At 46.5% G+C, this 23018-nt stretch overlaps 1 protein-coding gene across 2 annotated transcripts in view; it reads left to right on the forward strand.

Moving 5' to 3' along the window:
* The window catches only part of ATPAF1 (ATP synthase mitochondrial F1 complex assembly factor 1), a 249810-nt gene that overhangs the window by 198083 nt on the left and 28709 nt on the right, over window positions 1-23018 (forward strand). For both annotated transcript variants that reach the window (XM_069642259.1, XM_069642258.1), the window contains one exon: window positions 18736-18843. In XM_069642259.1, the coding sequence (XP_069498360.1) occupies window positions 18736-18843 (108 nt within the window). The remainder of the gene's footprint in view (window positions 1-18735; window positions 18844-23018) is intronic.

Genomic DNA, 23018 nt, shown 5'->3' on the forward strand with positions numbered 1-23018 from the left:
CGCGTCTTGAAAATTCTGGATATAAATCAACGGATCCTCTGATTCTTTCATTTTCCGAGTCATTATAGCTCCCATATCTCAAGTGCCTGGGTACAGCGTTCGCAGCCCTTTCCACACTGCTGCTCTACAATTATTAAACAGCGCTCTGTCATGGGAGGTGTTAGTTACCCTAGGATAGCCTGCCCGTTTCCATACATCATCTGCTCTTTCACCAAGTATGGCAATTAGGAGCCCCTTAATGTCTCCTATAGCGAAGGTGACACCCCCGTCATTTTCTCTAACTCATGTATCCACTTTCCGGCTCCCGATGTCAGCATTGGAAGCTTATTTTTAAGGTTCTCTCGGTCCATGTGTGGCCATGGAATATATTGTGGTCTTGCTCCTCCCTTTTCTAGTAACAGGAATTGGAATGCGCAGACTTCCTTTTCCTTCCTCATAGCTCCTCTATCTACCGCTGGGGTGGCATTCCCGCCTTGCCGTCTTCCTGGCAATGTCCTTAATCTGTCTGCATAGGTCAGTGCTGCCGCCCCCCTCTGACCGTGGGGTGTTACTTCTTGTCGGCCGGACTGCGCGGCAGACTTGGGTGCCCTACTTGTGGTCCCGCTAGCGTCTGACCATTACCCCTCGGTCCCCTGGGGACCGTTTTTCGCACTGTCTCCCTTCTTCATGTGCCTCGTCCTCTGTTTCCCCACCGGAGTCAGTTTCTGAATGATCCCAGTCTACGCAACTCCTTGCATCCTCTTCGTTCTGCTTGATCTCCAGCCTGTCTAGGGACAGTCCCCAGCTCCCACTACTTCAGATGACATCCTCAGTGTCATATAGCTGAGTGCTCTCTAAGTGCTCATCTTCCCATCCCCCATCAGATATCTGCTCTAGCCCCATCTCATCGTATATTTTATCAGTCGTTTCCCCGATGCTTCTGGTGTCGAAGACATCTTCAATATTTGTCCCACTTATACCTTCCACCGAGTCGTGTGCTGGAAAGAATTCTTCTATGTCTTCCCATTCTACAACAGGATTGGGTTTTTTAACTTCCCTCTCCAGATATTCAAGATCCCGTGCCCTCTGTCTGCGCTTACGTTCCATTTCCTAATTTACTTCCTTGCGCTTCCTCTCTTCTTCTCTAGCCTTATCTACTTTCTGCTTTTTTTGTTTCTACGTTCCTGTGATCTTCTAATTTCCTCCTTCTCGTCTCTTCGCTGTCTTATCACGTTGCCTTTGCTCTTCTTCCATCCTTTGCTTAGTCTGTCTGTACCGGTCGTAGGCTACCTCTTGTCTGCAATCGAGCTGTTTCTCTTGCTCTTCGCGATATAGTTGTTCTCGCCTTATCCTATCTTTCTTTCTTGTCCTTTCATCCCTTACTTCCATCTCTTTCTCTCTCTCTCTCTCCTTTGCGTCTCATCAGACCTCTCCCTTGGCCTCAAATCATCACTTCCTTTCCCATCCAACTTCAGTAATATCTGACCTCCCATCCATTCGTCTTTCGCGAATGCCATCTCATCAACTCTACCTTCATTTCCTTTACGTTTATTTCCCTCTTTCTCCTTATCTGGAGGTGCACAACTCCGTGCCCAATCTTTTCCTTCATCTTCGCATCTCTCTTTGTCCCTTGAGACCGCAGAGGCGATATTGTTTTCCTGTTCCTTTACCTTATTATCATCGCTACTGTACGTAGGCAACTCATATGCAGGGTTGCTGCACCCCGTGGCTGCCTTAAGTTCTCTTAGTGGGTAAAGCCCCTCTGTTTCACTCCCTTCAATGACTGGCTCATGCGGGGCTGGTGGCGCGGTAGGCGTCTCACCCACCTCCGTACATGCATTTAGTATCCAGTCTGTGGGTGGTTCTTCCACCTTTGTTTCTTCAAACATCTTCCACAATTCTAGAACAGCAAGACGTTTCTCTAGCTTCTTGCCTGTATATGTGGCGTGTAGGAAGTTCGTCATATGCTGTAAAACAGCCTTAGAAAGGGACCCATTCCGTGGCCAAGGCATGAACATTTTGTGGGCGGTACCCTTAACCCACTCTGTGCTATACTTCTTGAGTTTTGGTGCATGCAGTACGCTCCTGGTACCTCGAAATGAAGGGAAGGGGTGCAGGCCATGTCTGGGACCTCCTCTACACCCTTTTAACTTTCTCTGGCTAACCTTGTGAGAGCCACAGTTTCCGAGGGTAGAAAGGATCTTTTGATCCCTTTTACATTTTATTAGGTGAAACCAGCACACCCCACCTTATTGTTGGGGAGATGCACTGTATCCCTTTTCTCCTTTTAACTGTAACATTTATGTTGCAGGGACAAGCTTACCTTTAATGGCTGGTGGCAGTGAACCTTTTTACTAATTCGGTGCACCTTTACTGCCGGCTGTTTCCACAGCCCTGTTAAAGGCACCCATGAGTGCTCATTTTACCAAAATGACCCCTGTCTTCTTTTCTGCCATTTCAGTGTTCCTTGACCTCCATGGTGGGAAAACACCCTTTTTGTTGATTTTGTCTTTGGCAGGAATACTGCAGATTCCCTGCCCATTCTCCAGAGTGTCTGTGAAGGCAGGAAGCGAGGGAGGAGTCCAAATCTCTGCAGCCCTTTGTCTTCCAGCCTGACTGCGAGAATCCAGTTCAAACAGGGAGGATGGCTATCCTGAAAGAACTACCAACCCCCCAAGTTGGAATGTTGCATGGCTGTTTGATTGGCTGGGTTCCTGCATAAAAGTCCAGCCCCGGAAGCTGAAGAAGTAGTCGACCACTGAAATAAACGCAGCTGAGACAATTTCCAGTGACTGGAGAGCCTACTGTGTAAACGGAGCCTGCTGTTACCCTTCCTTTCAGTCGATCTGGGGACTCTGAACACGACCTCCAACCTGAGCCTAGTGAGATCCACTAGACTTAAGAAGAACTGCATTTTTAGCCATCCCATGTTATGCTGTGACCTTGCGGGCTGCAATACCCCACTACCCTGGGACCTCCAGCCATTGTGCAGTGCACAGTCTTCCGAATTCTGAATCTTGCTGAAACTTAGTGCGCATCCTGCTGGACCTCCAGAGAGATGAATTGAGTCTGAAAAGTCCCCTACCAGAGTGCTGGACCTTGCAAACGACGGGAATACGACTGGCTATATTCAGTCTGTTTCTGGATCCTGAAAAGTGCACCAAAACACAGAACCACATCCATCTGTGAAGAAACTCTTGCCTAGAGTCTTCCCTGTGATCCTTGCTGCAAAAGTCCTTCCAGTGTCCTCTCTTCTGTCTTCATGGTAAAGGAATTCAACGACCAGGTTTTTGGCTGCAGATCCTGAAGTCCTCCTGCTGCAAACTCCTCTTCTGTGCTGAGGTACTATGTTGGCTTGAGGTGTTACTTACCTTCAGTCTCTTGTGATTCCTTGGGGTGTTTTCTGTGATTTGGAATACTCCCATACAGTTCACCCTGGCCTCTGCTGGACTCCTCCTAGGATGTCTTCTCTGAAGTCGCTGGACACTCAACTAACTTTGAAAGTAGAATACTTATTTGTTTGAACAGTCTTCCTCAGGAACTTTGACCTTGCAACTGAGCCCTATCTCACCCCGCCTAAACTGGCTCCTAGACCAGTAGGGTCTCTTTTCTGCCACTGAAAGAACTCATGTCATAGAATTGGGAAGGGCTAGATATTTAAAGGGGTCTGCCTTGAAAAGAAAAACGAGTGTTGAATAGTTTACTTACTTGTAAAATAGTTAGTTGGTAACTGTAGCTCTTAGAGTGAACAGTTTAAAAAGTTCTTGCCTACCTTGAAAGTGTTCTGCCACTTATAAAAGTATATGTACATTTATTTTACTTACATTAGAAAGGTTCAGCTTTTCTGAAAAGTAGATGTAAAGTCTTACTTTCCTTTGAAACTGTTTTGCCATTCTAAAAGAAAGTAGATGTCAGGTTAATTTCCTCTCCTATGAATTAGTTGTGCCCTGTGCCCAAATGTAATGCTGTTGGCTCCACTGTACTATTCCTGTTAGGATAAATGTATGAGTGCCCCCAGTTGGGTCCTGCTTCCCCTGACTTGCTGTTAGCCTGTCCAGAATAAGTCTGCCTTAGGTTATAGTTGCCTCTTAAGTTGCTGATAGCTCCTTTTAAAAGTATATTTCTGATGTTTGTTAATCTGCTTAGAATCACATGCTGTGCATAGGTCCGACATCCAGTGGTCACTGCGGAGTAATGTATTTTGTTTTTCGTAGTCGAAAAGGGGACGTCGACAAGGCGTGTCTGTAACACTATCCCTATAGTGACGTGCGTTGTACCCACAATCCCTCACGCGTCGAGGTCCCTCAGATAGTTTTTTTCCGCCCAGCTACTGGTCGCCTTTATGCGGAGCTCCTCGAGAGACATTGCCAAATAGTTTCTTCGACCTTTGGTCGTTTGTTATTAATACCAATAACGATAGATCCCTCCCTCGACGCAGAGCCGTTTCTCCGCTGAGCAAGATCTTCGACGGAAGGACGAGCGGAGGAGATCCTTCGGCGCTGCCGAACACGTGGCCTGGCCTCTAGGGCCATACACAGTAGGGAGAGTGGGGCTTTGTGGTCTTTCTTTCTTTTCTTTAAGAATGCCTTTCTCTTTCCCCCTCCCTCTCTTTCGAGGTCGTAGTCACATCTATTACCCTTTGCTATGGAGAGGACACCATTTAGGTTTTGCCCGCTTTGCAAGGGTAAATATACCTGGAAGGATAAGCATAAACGGTGCAACCGTTGCTTACCCCTCGATCACCAGGAGGACGGCTGTGCGGCCTGCAAATTACTAAAGCCCAAAACTCTAAAGGACGGCAGGGTCAAAAGGTGGGCGGCCAACGCTATGTCTAGGCCTGACTCCTCGCCCGCCGCCGCCGAGTGTGACGAGGATAGTGACTACACGGCCCACGTAACGGAGGCTGTAAACCTCTCAAAGGAGCGTTCACGCTCCTCGTCGTCCGTCCCCAGCCCCGACAAGCCCGGCTCACGCCCAGTTTATGGGGATGAACACCCCGGCGACAAGGACGCACACAGAAAAACACCAAAGCACATACCCTCAGGCACACATTCGTCAAAGACGAAGACAGCCATAGTGCCAACGGGGACGCCGGGCCCACCGACATCTTCCAACGACCGTAAGGGTCGTCATCCCTCCCCGCCACCGCTTCCGCGACAGGCGACTGGGCACTCTAAAAATAAGGGCGCTAACACCAAAAGTTCCGGCGACGCGCATCGCAAGAGCGCTCACGTTGCCAACAAGGACTCGACGACCAATGACTCGATCAGCAAAGGCTCGACCCTCCATAGCGCGACGGCGACCGATCCCTTGGGAGAGATAATGATCGCCGAAAGCCTCGCGTGCATAGCATCTAAGGACGGCCAAAGACGTACGGCGAGTGAAACGCCGAAAACCGCGCACAAGGCTAAAGATACGCCGAAGGCGCCGGAAAACAGATCAGGTCAGTTCCCGACGCCGTCGGAAGGCCCTAGCCAGCAAGAAGGCTACTCAGAAGGCGAAGGCCCTCTTTCTTCGACGTTATGGGACAGAACCAGACAATTACAGGAGGAAGAAACCCCCTTTTCTTTCCCAGACCATCCTGGCCGACCTCAGTGGACCTTTGAAAGGTTCCAGACCTGTATGGACATATAGGTTCATGTCCATCCCAGAAGACAGGGCGCCCAAGAGACCAAGGGAGGCACCCCTTGAGAAGTCCAAGGGCTAAATACCAGAAGTTTTATAACCCCATACAGGAGGACATAAACTCTTACAATCCCACTGAGGAAGACACCTTCTTCCAAGAGGAAGATGAGTTCACCTATGTTGAGGACCAACAAGAAGAGGAAGGTTTTCACGAGGAAACTAACCTATGTGAGGAAGGATTCCAGGAAGACACAGGCGAGGGCGACCAAAATCCCTGGCAGTCACCGGCTAGGTCGACTGACACAGGCAGTAGCAGTATAGTCATCAGGTCTACTGAAACTACACCAGTCAGGAACCCTTTGCCTGTCGATGATCAACCCACCTTCAATGCACTGCTGAAGAAGGCAGCAGCGCATTTCGAAATCGAAACTGGAGACGTCACCCCAGACAACGATTTTGTGGAGAGGATTATCAAAGAAACCCCCCCACTAGCCAGGTTATACCTATCCTCGCCTCAGTTAAGAGACGTATTACACCTTCTCTTTCCACTCCTGCATTGGTGAGAGGGGTCAATCCGAGGATTGAGAAACTGTTCTCTCCCTCTCAATCAGACCCATTATATATTAAGGGTCACTCAATCCCGGACTCCCTGGTGGTGACCAACACCAGAAAAAGGGCAGGAGTCCCACTATCTACTAGCGAGGCACCCCCAGAATAAGAGGGGAAGAAGCTGTATGCCCTAGCCAAGAGAATCACCACCTCTGCAGCATTCTCTACCAGAATCGCCAATAATAATACCCTATTGGCAAGCTACGCCGATGCTCAATGGGCTAAGCTCAGACAGGACATCGAAGAAGCTCCCGAACCCCTAAGGACTCGTTTACTGGCTACAGTTAACGAGGGCTCTCTGGTCAATCAAAGCATCGTCAAGAATACCCTCGAGGCAGCAGAGACGGCTGGCCGCACTTTGGTACAAGGAATTTTACTGAAGCGTCACGTCTGGCTTCGCAATTCCGGATTTAAGGCGGAAACACAAGCATCCCTTATTAATATACCCATAGAGGAATCCAACCTCTTTGGGAGAGCGGTGGATGACGCGCTGGAGAACGCAAAGAAAGAATTTGATACTATAAAGACCTTAGACCAAATTTCTAAACCCCCTAATAGGCGGGGATTTGGTAATAAGCGCTTTTTTCGTGGACAACGCCAGCAACAAAACCAACAACAACAGTACTCTGCCAGCAACTACCAGAGTAATAGCGGCCAGTACAATCAGAGGGATCAATGTCGTGGCAAGGGACGAGGCCGGGGTTCCACCCCCAGAGGCTCCCAAGCCAACACACCACCAAGTGACGCGAAGATTCGCGTCCCCTCCCATGCAACGCCGGTCGGGGGCCGGTTAACATCCTTTCTTCCAGCATGGGAGGGAATAACATCAGACCGCTGGGTACTTTCCACCGTAGCCCGCGGCTACTGTATAGAGTTCAACAGTTCCCCAACATACAGACCCCCGTGGGGATGCCGCATGACACCATTACACCTCGCCATCCTTCTCCAAGAAGTGGACCAACTGCTGGAAAAAGGAGCCATAGAGGTCGTGCCTCTATCTCAGGTAATGGAAGGTATTTATTCAGTGTACTTCCTTGTACCCAAAAAGGATCTAACCATGCGCCCTGTATTAGATCTGCGCCCAGCGAACAAGTTTGTCAAACCTCAGAAGTTTCGTATGGTGACCTTACAGGAAGTGATCCCACTGCTATCACAGGGAGATTACATGACAACACTAGACATGAAAGATGCATACTTCCATATTTTAATGTTGACAGCGCACAGAAAATACCTCAGGTTCATGATAGAGGGCAGACACTACCAGTTCAGAGTGCTACCCTTCGGCGTTAGCATCTGCACCAAGGTTATTCACGAAGGTACTGGCAGTGGCAGCAGCACACCTGCGCAGGTTATCCATCCCAGTATACCCTTACCTCGACGACTGGCTCATAACAGGGGATTCTTACGAGACATGCTTCTCAAACACCCAAAAGACTGTAGAGCTTTTGTTCCAACTGGGCTTCTCCATCAACGAGAAGAAGTCCAGCTTAGACCCCAGCCAAGTCAAACAATTCCTAGGGGCTCTAATTCGAACAAAGGACGGCCTCGTCTTCCCCTCCAACGAGAGGGTCCAAAACATGCTGTTTCAGATCCCCCAATATGTGGCAGGTCGAGAGGTGACGGTGCGCAAAGCGATGCGTTTGCTAGGTATGATGGCGTTGTGTATTTATTTGGTACATCACGCGCGCCTGCGCATGCGCCCAATGCAAGAGTGGCTCAACAGCTAGCGGTGTCAGGCCAGCGGACAATGGGACGATCTAGTGGTGGTCTCGCAGGCCTTTGTTCTCTCGCTACGGTGGTGGACAAAGGAAAACCTGATAATAGGGAAACCCTTTGCCACACCCGCGGTGGAGGCCACTCTAACCACGGACGCATCCCTCACAGGATGGGGGGCTCACCTATCCCATCAAACTGCTCACAGAGTCTGGACTCCGAACGTAGCATCCAAGCATATAAACCTTCTGGAGCTACTAGCGGTGTTCAAAGCACTAAAAGCCTTCCAGGAACACCTACAAGGGAAGACAGTGATGATCCTTACAGACAGTACCACAGCCATGTACTACATCAACAAGCAGGGGGGAACCCACTCTCCAGGACTGTCCAAGCTGTCCCAGAATATATGGAAGTGGGCTCTCAAACACATGTTCCTACTGTCACAACACGTACCAGGGGAACTCAATCTGCTAGCAGATGAACTCAGCAGAGACTTCCCCCTGCCCGAAGAGTACGAATGGCAATTGCACGAAGACATAGTCTTAGACGTCTTCACGCAATGGGGATTCTCGGAAATAGACCTGTTCGCAACACTGGAGACCTCACAATGCCAAAGTTACGCCTCCAGGTACCCCCAAAACCAGTCCAAGGGGAACGGTCTGTCGATTCAATGGTCAGGGAAATTTGTTTACGCCTTTCCCCCGACTCCCCTTCTCAACAAGGTGGTGCACAAGATGCACCAGGAGCAGGTTACCATGATACTAGTGGCCCCAATGTTGGCCCGGCAGCCATGGTTCGCTCATTGATGGAGATGTCCCTATCTCCCCGAGTGAGACTTCCCTGCCCGTACAACATGCTGTCACAGGACAAGGGCCAGGACACTGCATCCATGCCCTCAGACCATGAACTTAGCCGCTTGGTTCCTGAGATCATAGAATTTGGACATCTACAACTCCCGCAGAGATGTATGGACATCCTCAGGGAAGCCAGAAAACCTAATACTCGCCACTGCTATTCTAGCAAGTGGAAAAGATTTGTCATCTGGTGTAGAGGTAAGAGCATCAACCCGGTTGACTGCTCTCCCACGAACATTGTTCTGTACTTGACCCATTTACTGGATTCAGGTCTAGTGTTCAATTCCATTAAAGTCCACCTAGCGGCACTTTCTGCATACACCACTTCCCAACTTAAAGTGTCGTGGTGGAAGATACCAGTTATCAAAGCCTTCATGGAGGGGGTAAAGAGAATACACCCTCCGATAGCTAACCCAGCTCCCGGATGGGACTTAAATGTGGTACTTTCTAGACTCATGGGCCCTCCCTTTGAACCCATGCACAAGGCAACTCTTAAGGACCTCACTCTTAAGACTGCTTTCCTAATAGCTATCACCTCCATTAGGAGAGTAAGTGAACTACAGGCTCTTTCTGTTCTAGACCCCTTCGTAACAGTTCACAAGGATAAGGTGGTTCTACGCACACACCCAAGGTTTGCACCAAAATTCATCTCGAAATTTCATGTAAACCAGTCAATAGAACTACCAACGCTCTTTCAAAACCCTTCCAGCTTGGGAGAAAAAAGTCTGCATACACTAGATGTACGCAGAGCTGTCATGTTCTACATGGAAAGAACCAGACCACTGAGAAAGACTAATCAGTTCTTTGTCTCGGTGGCAGCAGGAAGAGAAGGAGATGCAGTCTCAAAGTCCACTATATCTAGATGGATTGTTCAATGCATCACTCTCTGTTACACTCTTGCTAAGAGAGAACTACCCTTCAAGCCAAGAGCACATTCCACTCGAGGCACTGGGGCTTCCATAGCATTCATTGCAAATGTTCCCCTTGAGTCCATCTGCAAAGTGGCTACCTGAAGTTCTGTGCACACCTTTACAAAACACTACTGTCTAGATGCACACTCTAGATCTGACTCCCAGGTGGGACAGGCAGTATTAAGACATCTTTTCTCTACTGTTCCTTCTCATTACCAATCGCCAACTCCGGGTACTGCTCGCTAGTCTATGCACAGCATGTGATTCTAAGCAGATTAACAAACATCAGAAGACAATGCATTACTTACCGTAAATGCATTTCTGATGGTTGTATTTGCTTAGATTCACATGCGCCCACCCTTCCTCCCCGCTCGGATGGAAGGAACATAGACATCTTTCTACATCTCTCTCTTTTCTGTACTCACTCACGTATGGAAGGCTCCCTCAGGGCAGAAAAAATACAAACAGAGGGACCTCGACGCATGAGGGATTGTGGGTACAACGCACGTCACTATAGGGATAGTGTTACAGACACGCCTTGTCGATGTCCCCTTTTCGACTACGAAAAACAAAATGCAATACTCCGCAGTGACCACTGGATGTCGGACCTATGCACAGCATGTGAATCTAAGCAGATACAACCATCAGAAATGCTTTTGCATTGTCATATTTTACGTACCTTGTGTTAGTTGTGTGCCATCCTAAAACAAGTTAGAGTTGTTGCTTACCTCATTCTGTGTTGCACTGATCTAGAAAGCACCTGTAATTGTATGTTACACCAAAAGGGGTTTACTCCACTAGTATAACTGTCGTATCCTGAATAATAGTTATAGGTTATTATCCCATGAATAAGTGTCCCACTATTCAGAAAAGTATATTTGCAAGTTGGTGTTCTATGTGATTTCTCTGCTGAGTGTCACGGTACAACTGTTGGGGTCTACTACCCTGTATTACAGAAAGTAAGCTATAAAGTAAATAATGTTTTTTACTCCCCAAGAATAGGTGTGACCTATACTGAATGTGTATGAAAAGGTTTGACTTATCTAAACTACTGTCAGCTTTCTAAATAAGGTCTATACTTTGGTCTATGTACTTTCAAGCATAGTGTTTATTTCATAATGTTTTTATATGATCTGTGATAGTACTCATTTCCCCCTTAATTTATCTGGGACTTCTTGTATTTAAATAAATCTGTTATTTTTTACAATTCATAGTGTTTCAGTGTTTCTTTGGCCCTATGTGTATTACAATTTCATTGTATTGATTCTACAGATCTCTCTCCCTCCTAAAATACGCCTGGCTGCTCTGTCTACTCTACCATGTATTCAGCCTTATACTAAGAGTGGAGCCTTGTTCTGTCTCAGTTGAATGGTTTTACTAAGCCCTTAGTTGGATTCGGAAAAAAGGTCCTAACAGCCTCCATTGACCAAGAGAAATACAGGTGCGGCCACTGTACGCTTAGTTGATGGAGAATACAAGACACAACTACAGAAGAGATTTCCCATGCATTATTCAGCCCAGGCTGCCAAGCTCATAGATTGATAGCTTTGATATAGGCATTGGAGGCGTCTCAGGGATGCAGAGTGTCGATTTACTCCGATTCGACATAAGTGTCACTACTACTGGGCATTCGGGTCTGGCTAGGTGGAAAAGCAGGGTATTAGAAAGAGCAGATGGGTCACCTGTGCAACACACAGTGCTACTAGACAGATTAATCTACGCACTCTCCCAGCCCACAGGGATGTGGTGGTGAAATGCGCCCTCCCATACTAACAAAAACAAGATTTCTCTTGGAAACGCTGACGCAGCAGCAGCGTCCCTCTCCATCCTCGATATAGGTGAATATCTAGAGTTTGCGAAGATGCAAATACAGTTACCTCCAACATCTACCTCATTGACAACTACTGAAATCGTAGAATTACAGGGGCAAGCTCCCCAGAATGACACATTGTTATGCAAAAGAGAGGGTGTGTGCAGTCACCTACTGATTTGGTTTGGAGACCAAACACAACTGGGAAAGTTGTGATGCCGTACGAGCTGGTGGCCATTGCCTTTGACCAACTACATTATCCTTCTTGTGTGTCTAAACAGCATATTGCTGGTGATTTGCAGAAGGACCGGTTTGTCCCCAATCTGTAGAAGCTCTTAAATATGTTCAACAATAGTATGTTCTCTCGGTACAACGTTGTTTCATTGCCTGAAATTTCATCCCCAGGCACTTCAACGTGTATATTATAACGAAAATGTTCATCAAATTTTTTAGGGGGTGTGGAAAGGGCAGATACGGGGTTGAAGGTAGGGAATAGCTAAAAATAGGTGGGGGAGGTGGCCCCCCCAAAAAATAATAATTTGGTGAATGTTTTCGTTAAATTGTACATGTTTTAATGCCTGCCATTGCAATTACAGTTGATGAAAGAACATGGAACCATTCTATTTACCACTCCAGGTCAATGGGGTAGTTGAACAGATTAATGGCCTCCTAAAGGCAAAGCTCTCCAAGCTATGTGTTGCGCTTAAACAAAACTGGGTTCACTGTTTACCCCTGGCTCTATTAGCATGCGGATGCAGCCCTGTAAGTACCACCATCTCTCGTCCCACGAAATAGTAACAGGCCGGCACACACATGCTCACAGTGCTGCGTCCATCTTGGGGGAGGAGTTTAAGCAATATCTGTCTTAACAGGCTCAATAAAACCTATCCTCAACGGCCCGAAGAAGACACCAGCGGTGCAGCGGACCCTGTGAGCTCGGCACCTACTCAACTGTCCCCTGGGGGAATCAATATACATTAGGAATTTTGTGCGCAGGTGGAGTGAGCCATGATATAATGGTCCATTCACTGTCATTTATGCCACTCCATTTGCGGTAAAAGGGAAGGAGCTACAATATTAGGTGCACCTTTCGGATATCCAAAGGGCTCCCTGTACCGTCCCTCCTGTATCTTAATGTATCTACCCAGAAATGGTCCATCTCAGAGTTCCTTCGAAATCTTCATTGGTTGCCGGTCCACCTCTCGGATTCAGTTTAAGCTGCTGTGCCTCGTTTTTAGATGTATGCATGGCTTAGCACCTCCATACATCCCACATGATCACTATGGTCTGTGAATCAAGACCTACTGGTAGCCCTCCCATCTAAATCTGTCCATTGGCGGGACAGAAGGTTCTGAGTGGTCGGCCCTCGGGCCTGGAATTCTCTTCCACTTCACTTGCGGAAAATTAAATCTTTGGCTATGTTTAGGAAACAGCTTAAACATATTTATTTGTGTAAAATTGAGTAGCTGCCACTTTGTGTTCTCCTGTACCATATAGAAAAACCTGCGGCTAGATGCAGCTTGCTGCTCGGTTCCTTTGGGATATGCGCATTATATATCCTTTATTATGCGATATCCTCATTGCCCTCTTCAGAACACGGTTTCTCTCCGCATCAACAAAAGGTGGCTACTTGAATCCGTGTAAATATGTACATAACTGTCTGCTCCCGAACCTTTCTCTCCACCCACCTTCACCTCTACCACTTTAACAAAAAGCTGCTATTAAAAATATTGTACTTTCTGGTTGGACAAAACAAAACTTTAAAATAAGGTGGTAATCCCCTACTGTTGCTCATTTTTATGAGTACCGCCAAAATATGCACTATTTTCAGTGCACCATTCCGCACGTACGGCTTTAATGCATGGAAAATGACACTGGATTATGTATATAATTGTATGCTTCATTTTCAGTTTTTGTGGCGACTTATGTTATATATAACTAGTACTACTTTTATATTAGTAGGGAATAGAAAAGGGGGGAGGGGTTATTCAAATAAGTGCCTAGACAGGGTTGAACTCGATTGGGGATTAGCTACAAAAGGGGTTGTAAAGTATTGCCTGTGACACCCTTATTAATGAGTACAAATATGAGCCTGCACAGACTAAGAAGGGAAGCACGTACCACAAAAGAATATGATGTATACAGAAATTTTAATTTGCATACAAATGAGAATGTTTACCATCCAGAATGTATCAATTATGGTACAATGACATGAGCTTGTTGGGGAAAGAGAGGGCACATGGAATCTGCTATATCTGCTCCTTAATCCCACACGCTTTAGGGTCCCCCAAGATGCTAGTAGCTCAGGAAATGTCGTCCTTGGACGCTCAGTGTTTAGTCCATCTAGCGCTATGCAGATTTTGTTCAAGGTGCATGGAGTACGATTGGTGTTGATGGATAAAGTCGACGAAAGGTTCGCCAAGAGCAGTGACGATAAAGACCCCCACAGTGTATGCCGCGCCTGTTCATAAGGATGAATGGTGCATTGTTAGTCTCCAACCGATGGGAGGAGGCGATTGTTAACTGCACAGCTTGGGCCTGATTGGATTTGGCGAAGAAGTAATATCGGAAGCTAACAACAAATGCAAAGATGTCTGGGCAGCACATGTTTCCAAGCCAACATGGATTGAAGCAAAAGAGCCTGGTGATGGTGTAAATGCAAGAATAATGTCGGGTTTGCTTCGAAGGAAAAGGAAATGTCCTCTTAGGGAGCAATGTCAAGTGCAACAAGACCTTATACATCCCAGATCTCAAAAAGGCAGGCATTTTTGCACCTCCCACCATCATTGAGGGGCATATGTTTGCTTGCCGCTCTGCAATCGCCAATCCTTGTGGTTCCGGAAGCACATCTCATCAGAGCGCAAAAGCAAGCACAATACAACCAGGACCATCCACATCCCAAGCCCTGCAAGCCATACGAAAGAAGTGCTCACTCAAAAGACCAACGACAGTCCAGTTACCTGGCTATAGATTCTTCTAAGTTACTGAAGGAAAGATGAACAAGCATAGGCAGATGATCCTACAAAATGTGGGTTTAAAAGAATTGAGAGGCCCAGAGATCCCAAGGGACTGTTACCACACATCCTCCCGATCCTGAAAATTATACTGAACACTGGGTAGACTTATCCAGGAATGTATTTACATGACCTGTATGCGAGAACAATATACTCAGGCTGGGGAAAGTTTGCGGGATGTATGTGGAGTTTGGGTACCAAAGGAAGGAACCTGTAGATATGAGGGAGCACAGAAAATGGCAGCCAAGTTAGTTAATGTAGGATTAACTTAAGGGGGAATGTTTCGATGCATGCCCAGCTACCCTGTCCCCCCAGGTGGTGTAGACTGAGAGCACTACGCTAAGACCACGTGAACCTAGTGGTTCGTGGTGACAAGGGGTGGAGGGAGGTGTAAAGAAGGGATAATAGAGTTTGCAGGAAATCTAGACTCTGTAGATGTTAGGTCTTTGACATAACAAAGGCATACTGAACCACTGCCATTTTGGAAGTGAGGCCTAGTGCAATCAGTCCTCAGCACCAGGGAATAACAAGTCTAGGACTCAGTAAGAACACCCATCCCTGCTCCAATCCTAGGCAATGGCATAAAAGGTTTTTCCATCAATTCGGGGCAGCAGAGCCCATTCTTGTTTCACACTACAGGCCCATGTAATTTGAAAGGAATGTGCATAGTGAAGCGCGGGTAGGGTTGTGCCTGGGTTTGAAGGAGGATCTCACGAGAAGCATGGCAGAGACCTGAAGCTGCCAAAACATGAATCCCAGATTTAGAGCACGCACGACCCCCAAACCCCTAGTCACTCTGAACTACCAGAGGCCCACCATCAAGTGCCCTAAATCACTCACTTCACGATTGTGCCTATATTATGTAACCCTGGGGAGGGGGCAGATGCCAACGGGAAGTCCAAAGACCATGTCCTGTGATTTGTACTGCAAGGTGTGCGGGGTGAGAATCCCAAAGTTAGGCCAACAATGGGAAGGCATGGCAGGGGCGCCAGAGCAGCTGGGATTGAGCTAAGCTTCTCACATTTCTGAGGGCTAGCTTGACCTTGAAAGTATCCACCAAGCTCATGTCTAAATTACAGGGTGCACATCCCTTGGTCAAAATGTGAAAAAGTTCTACTCATCTAATGAACCAATGGAGTAACTAGGGTGTGAACCTATCACTGCCAAGGTCCACGTGGAAGATCGACACACGCAACGGCAGCCATTCATCGGATGATCTATAAGGGGCCGACTCCATGTACATAGGGGCCCCACCAATAGTAATGAAGAAATGGCACTGTGTGTCATTTTCTTCATGAGCGACGTTATTGTGTCTTAAAATGCTTTGCCTGCCTTGAACTAGCCAGTGTGCTGCGTGGCAGTAGGGTGCGAATGCCACTGCTGACATGTTTTTTTTTTCTTTTGGAAGTAAAAGCCCTGATTTTCCTCTCAAAAGGTGATTCAAGCTGCCCCTCTGCCCCCCAGTGGGCAGAGGGGCAGCTTGGGTTGGGTGGGTTGCTTTCAATCCTTGTCTGGTTGTCTGAAGGTCTGTCACACAGGAGTCCCTTCCCATGAGGTCCTCCCACATTAGATCACTGCTAGGGGTCTATTGGGTAGCAGCCGCACCTTCCTAGCCTCATGGGAATGGGCTCCCCCTTGGGGATCATCGCACTGCTCCCAGATAATGCACCAAAGCCCTAGCCCCTCTCCTGGATCTAATTAATGAGCAGGGAATCACAATATACCAATATAAAGACTCGAGGCTGATTCACAAGCCTTCATTCTCTCAGACTCTGAAGGACACCAAAATAGGATGCACGGTTCAAGCAACACAGGGGTAACACGTAATCTGCAAAAGGCCCCATCTCACCTTGACCCAGGTACTAGAGTTAATTGGGGCATGGTTCAACACAGTCCACAACAAAGTATTTATTCATGACCCCTGAATTGGCCTTGTTCCTATAGTGATGTCTAGATACAAAATATTTTTGGGAACCAATCGCTACAGATGCCAGCATGAAAGCATGGATGCGGTGGGGGTGTCCCTATTGGCCAGGTTGGCCAAGGGACAATGGGTGCCAGCAGAATACAAAATGTGATTGAACTTGTAAGAACTGTCTGCAATGTATCTATTCCTCCCAAATCTTTCCTTGATAGTGACACAATCGCTTGTACATTTCAGTGTGGACAGCACGGTAGCAAAATCCTACATAGATCGTCAGGGTGGAATGCTGTTCTTCATACTGGCAGACCTAGCACACAAGGTCCATCTGCGGCAACAATGCCATCTTAATTCCCTGACAGCATATTTAGTCCCAAGGAAGCAAAATGTCCAGGCTTGCCCTAGCCCTCGAGATGGCCCATCATATATGTGCTGCAGTGGGGAAACCATGGATTGACATGCTGGCTTATAGTCTATCACACAACTTCAGAGCTACTGCTCGAGATTAAGAGATCGCCAAGCCTGGGAGTTAAAAGGATGGACAGGCATTCCGTAGAGAAACTAAAACCTCTGTATATTTTGGGTGTTTTATGTTCCTTACTTGAAGAGTAAACCTTGGACCCCACTTCCAGTAACCCTAGATCCTGCCACTATTCAAGTCTCTATGGGATGGCCTATTCTATAGCAGATGGCTGCTCCTCCCCCCTTGCCACAGAATGTCGGCCTGCTAACACTAGATTAGTCAGTAATAGTTTTTTTGCTGTAGCTGAGGCCCCATTCCTCACATTTGTTGTGAATATCCAAGCAGGTGAATGAACCAGTGGACCACTTTGGGGGTACTCCTGCTGCATGAAGGAATCTGAGGCCAATGAACTGTGCTCTAAATTGATCTCCCGTTTTTATTATTAATTTGGCCAGAGATTTTTGCATGCCATCATAATGAAAACTAACGGAGGAACACCCTGAAAGGTGCCAGTTGGGCATGAACAGAGGTAAAGGTAGGAGGATTCAAAAATGAGAGCTGCAATGTGCAAGAATACAAGTGATGTTTAGAAACGTTGCCATGCAACATAAGGATAAAGCATTTAGAAAGAGCGTGTGCTACTGGGCCACAGAATCATGCTGGCTCTAAATTGATCTCCTCATGAAGGGGTAGAGGGGGGTGGCATGATGTCGAATTCCTGATAGTAAGTCTTAAAAACAGTGATCACATTAATGGGCAACACAGAGAATGACTAGCATAAAGCGGAGACCAAGAAGAACCTGTTGGTGCCTAAATTGAATGGATACATGGCAGGCTAAGTATATATAATAGTATTTTTCTTCTGTTCATTTATATTCATCTAAGAACTAGAAAATCGTCTTAGAGCAGAACATTTAAGTGCTAGTTATGTGCTATTTAGTTATGAGTTTTAGACCGTGCATCACACATACAATCTTTAGCTTCTGTGTGTTCGGAGTTCCGTCTATAGGTGAAAAGTTCTGTGACTTTATGAATCCCATTGTCCTTTAGCACTGTGGTTCATTTTCCAGGATATCTCCTTCTAATGATGTCCTTCGTTTAAGTGCTACATTCCCTACATTACTTACAGGGGTTTATGTTTAGTAAGAAAGCTGCATTGGGTAGTTGAGGGTAACAGAGTCAACGATGGGGGTTGGCCAATTGGTGGAAGAGTGAGTGAGTCCTACCTTGGTCATTTAACAGCCAACATATTGTTTGAAGGGAAGGTCTTTCCTAAAACTTTGGTTATAATTGGAGTTAAGTAAATTTTAGTCTGCAGAGTGGCCCCATCACTCGTCATGGTCTTCTGCATGCTTCGGTCTTTTCTTCGTCTTCAGGCATATCAGACAAATTACTGGAGCACAGGTTCAAGGAGCGGACTTACTGGGTTGCATGCTCATTTTTTGCAGGTATTTGGTTCTGATACTACTATGGTATTTGCTTGATTTTAATTGTACAGCTAATTTGGTGCCTTATCTGAAACGGCCTCCTATGGTGTGCATGTTGGCCATAAATCTACTGCTTCACCAAAGGAGTGCTGAACCTGTTAGGAGGATGATCTAAAATAAAAGATGCTGTATTTGTCTTTGTCTTTGCATTTGCAATGAACTTCCCAATCCCTTGCAATCTATTGGCACTTTTGGCTATTAATGAATCTGTAAACATATGAAATGTATCTGGAAATACGGACTGTGGCCAAGGGTATCATGAGTTTGCATTCATTCTTGTTTTAACTTTCCACCAAGGAGCATATGCTGTTTTAATTATTGTTGTATGATATTGTTGTGTCTTTTGCAGACAATTGGTGAAAGTGCACCCAGCCAGATGGTGTTGTATCATTACTGCGAGTTACAAGAGGAGAAAGGAATTGTACTTATGACGGCTGAGATTGACACAACATTTCTGGTAACTGCCTTTTTTTCAAAAATCGTGTAAATTATGATCCAAAGACTCCAGCTTTTTAACAGTAGTCTGCCGTAGTTTCCTTATTTCTCACTTTGGTGTTGTGGTAGTTTATTTTTTATAGGACTTGTCATGCACATTAGCATTTCTATGTCTTGAAAATGTACATTTCCCCTTTCAGAGACCCCAATATTGCTCCCTTTCCTAAATGTCCTGCTAACAGTCAGCTGGGGATAGATACAGCCAACTCAAGACCCACATTAATAAACCAACAAAGTGAAATATCATAGGTGGTCTTTCAATTTGGAATAGGTCAACGAAGTGGACTGGCGAAAGCTTTTGGTTTGTGAGGGATCCTTTGCAGCTGCCAAGAAAGATAATTTGTGTGGGGAAAGAAACCTGCTCCACTGGACTTTCTTGATGTGAGAGTAAGATTTGCGATAGAGAAACATAGTAAGATGTTCAATGCTACTGCACCTCATGATAGCTCCCAAAGGCCCCATGTAATACAGGACCAGACATTTATTTAACCAACATCACTAGTCATATTTTGAGTTTTAGGTAAGTGCCCTGGTGCTTTACAATAAGGTGTGTGCTTCATATATCACATACCTAAATTGGTATATGCTTGTAATGATAGAAGCCTCAGTTGGCAGCCATGCCTCAAAACTCTGCCACAATGCCTTTCTAACTTCAACAGTCATCTTTATGATAAATCTTCCTGACCTGTGTCAATCCCAGAACTTTTTATTGGGAACTCCCAGGTATGCCAGAGCGATGCTGGAAGTCTGCAGACTTGGAGAGCACAACTCCCTCCCCCAGTATATACAGAAGACTCAGTCAACAAAAGTTCAAACCGCGGTTTATTACGAATAAAAACCAACAGGGATCGATACAAAAACACAGGTGAATTCCAGTACGTCTCAGCTTCTCCTGGCTTGCAGACCAGTTTTAGTGTAAAATCACGTCACGGCTCTGTCATTACTTGGGCTACTCTCCAAAAATCTATCTGTGTGGGATTGGCCGTCAGGAGTCTAGTAACTGATATGGTCACCTATATGTGTTATTGTACTGGCTCTTACATGTCAGGTGGCTGGCCTGTCACATACCCAATTTACTAACTGTTACATTGTTGCAGAGTATTGCACTTACCATTGGTTCTTCCCTGTTGCTACCCACCCTTGGGGTACTAAACTGTGATTGGCTAGAGCAGATTCCCCCAGGCATGGGACTCGATCGAGTTCTCAGCCCTCCATTTACCTCTGCAAGGTAACGTGAACGATTGTATCTGTATTGTAACTTGTGTAACCACCTTTTGCCTTATGAGAATATTCCACTAACCGTAGCAACACTTGTAGCAATCTCTTCGGGCCTTATGTCTTGTCATGAACTTGATTGGAGGGGGTGGGGGTGGTCCCAGGATCTCGACTCCCTCTTCATGCTTCGTATAACCCATACCTAAATTGGTATATGCTTGTAACGATGGAAGCATAATTGCAAGCCTCAGTTGGCAGCCATGCTTCACAACTCTGCCACAATGCCTTTCTAACTTCAACAGACACGGTTAGGTAAGATTTACATCTTTATAATAAATCTTCCTGATCTGACCTCTGTAAACCCCAGAACATTTTGCTTGGGCTTAGTAATTATTTTACCTTGTCCCTAGGTGAGTGAGAATCTTTTGCCCTCTCACTTAGTCTTTTACTGAATTTATGTGCAACCTTTATATGCCTCTCCATAGTGTATGATTGGAGTTATAGTTTCCTATATCTTTGGACTGACTGTAAAATTAAATGCAGTGGCTTCCTTTTAATTCTCTTATTATTTCTTGGGTGAACTACGGTTTCCAAGAGGTAAAGTGGGATTCACATTCCCTTTAAATTTATTTTTAGTGAGGCAGCACACCCCACCTTGGTGGAGTGCTTGGGATACAATGTATCCCCTTTCTTACTTGGTAACATTTTTGTTACAATTGTAAGTTTACGTGAATGGCTGGTGGAAGTGGTTTTACCTTTATGACTTTTAATCTTTATTACTCGCAGGCTGTCAAAATGGCCTCAGTAATGCACAGGAGGGTCACCATTCTGCTAGAATGGTGGACTCCTTCTTTTTTCACCATTTCTCATTTGCTTGTTGTTTCCTAGGTCGTCTTCTGCCGTTCAGGTCCGTAACAACCTCGCTTGAAGTATTGTCTTCGACGGGAATCCTGTGTATTTCCTGCTAAGGCTGCAGAGTGTCTGTCAAGGCAGGAAGCGAGGGAGGAGTCCTAAACTCTGCAGCCCTTTTGTCTTTCACCTTGCCTGAAAGGAACATGTCTCCATGAGGGGCTGGCTGTTCTCATTGGACAGCCAGATCGCCACCATCTGTAAACTTCAGATAGAGTTTGCAGAAGTTGTGTTGTAGTTCCTCATAAATACTCTGATCTTGGTAGATGCTGAAAAGTCGACAACTGGAGCTGAATCAGAAGGGGAAGATGAAGAAAAGACATCGGTCGTGATTTCTAGCAACTCGAGAGCCTGCTGTGTAACCAGAGCCTGAACTAACCCTTCCTTCCAATTGACCTGGGGATGCCGAATGTGACAACTCCTACCCAGAAACTGCTGGAATCTTCTAGTCTCAAGAAGACCTGCATTTTGAGCCATCCCACAACGTACTGTGACCTTGCTTGGCTGCAAACCGCTAATATCCTGGAACCTCGAGCCAGTGTGCGGTGCATGGTCTTCTGAAGTCCTAATACATCTGAAACTTTGGCGGACTCCTGCTGGATCTCCAGAGACATGATGTGAATCCCTGAAGTCCCTTCAACAGAGTGCAGGACCGAGAGAGTGAAGTGAGTCCAGCCACCGATATTCGTTCATCTGGGTGCTGTAAAAGGCGCCCAATCCACAGAGCTGTGGGAATCCATGAAGAGTCCTTTGCTGGAAGCCTCCTCTGAAGACTGCTGCAAGTTCCCATCCTGTGTCCTGTTCTTTCGTCTCCAGACCAACTGGGTCCTGTGCTGCTGCATCCTGTAGGCATCGACTCCAAAGCTCTTCTTTTCTACTAAGGTACTGTGCTGGCTTGTGTAATACTTACCCTAAGTCCTGTGTGAATCCTGTGAGGCTGCGGGCTGATTCTTCTGTGGTTGGGAGTTTGCACATATCCCTGTGAATCCTGGTCCCACGCTTATAGACTGGTCTCCGGTATTAAGCGAGTTATAAAAGATTCATTAATACAGGGTCCTGAAAAGACACATTGAATAGAAGGGGTTGGGGAGCACCATACATGTGTCCTTAGGGCGAGGGAGCATCATACAGGGGTTCTGAGAGCACACAGGGAACATATGAGGCTGTGGGGCACCACATTGGGCCCTAAACACACACACACAGGGAGTACATATGATCTCAAAGGGCTCTGAAAGCACACAAGAAATTCAAGGGGGCTGATAGAGCCCCATAAAGGGGCTCCAAGAGCAAATGGGGAGAACAAGTGTGTGCAGGGGACAATATAGAGGACTCTAAAAGCAGATATAGAATAGGAGGTGGCTGGGTGAGCTCCACTCAGGTGCCCTTACCTTAGGAAACAAAATGAACATGGGGTCGGGGGGAGAAAGCACTGTGCAGGGGCTTTGAGAGGACATAGGGAAAATAAGGGGAGCGGGGAGAGCACCATACAGGTGTCCTTAGGGCACACAAGGATCTCAAGGAAGCTGCACACAGGGACTCAGAGATTGCATAGTTGGTTTAAGGGGGTTAGCAGAGCCCCATATAAACAATAAGAAAGCACACATGGATACAAGTGGTAATGGGAGTGCACTATAGGGGCTCTAAAACACATGGGAATAGAAGGGAAAGGGGAAGCACAATACTGGGGCTCTCAAAGCTCACATGGAATACAAGACACAGGGCGAGCATCATGGAGGGGCTTTGAAAGTACGCATGGAAAACATGGGGTTGAGGAATGGGGCTTCAGGAACTCTGAAAGCACACATGGAATACAAAGGATTGAGAGAGCAGCACACAGGAAATCTGAAAGCACACATGTAATACAAGGGACTGAGGACCATCAAACAGGGGCTCTGAAAGCACACATGGGAAACATTGGGTTGCAGGGAGCACCATACGGGGGCATGGAAAGCACACTTGGAAAACAAGGGCTTGGGGACCACCATACAGGGGTTATGAAAGCACACGTGGGAA

The sequence above is a fragment of the Ambystoma mexicanum genome, chromosome 1q (genome assembly GCF_040938575.1).
Source record: "Ambystoma mexicanum isolate Mex_15411 chromosome 1q, UKY_AmexF1_1, whole genome shotgun sequence".
In the NCBI taxonomy this organism is placed as follows: Eukaryota; Metazoa; Chordata; class Amphibia; order Caudata; family Ambystomatidae; genus Ambystoma; species Ambystoma mexicanum.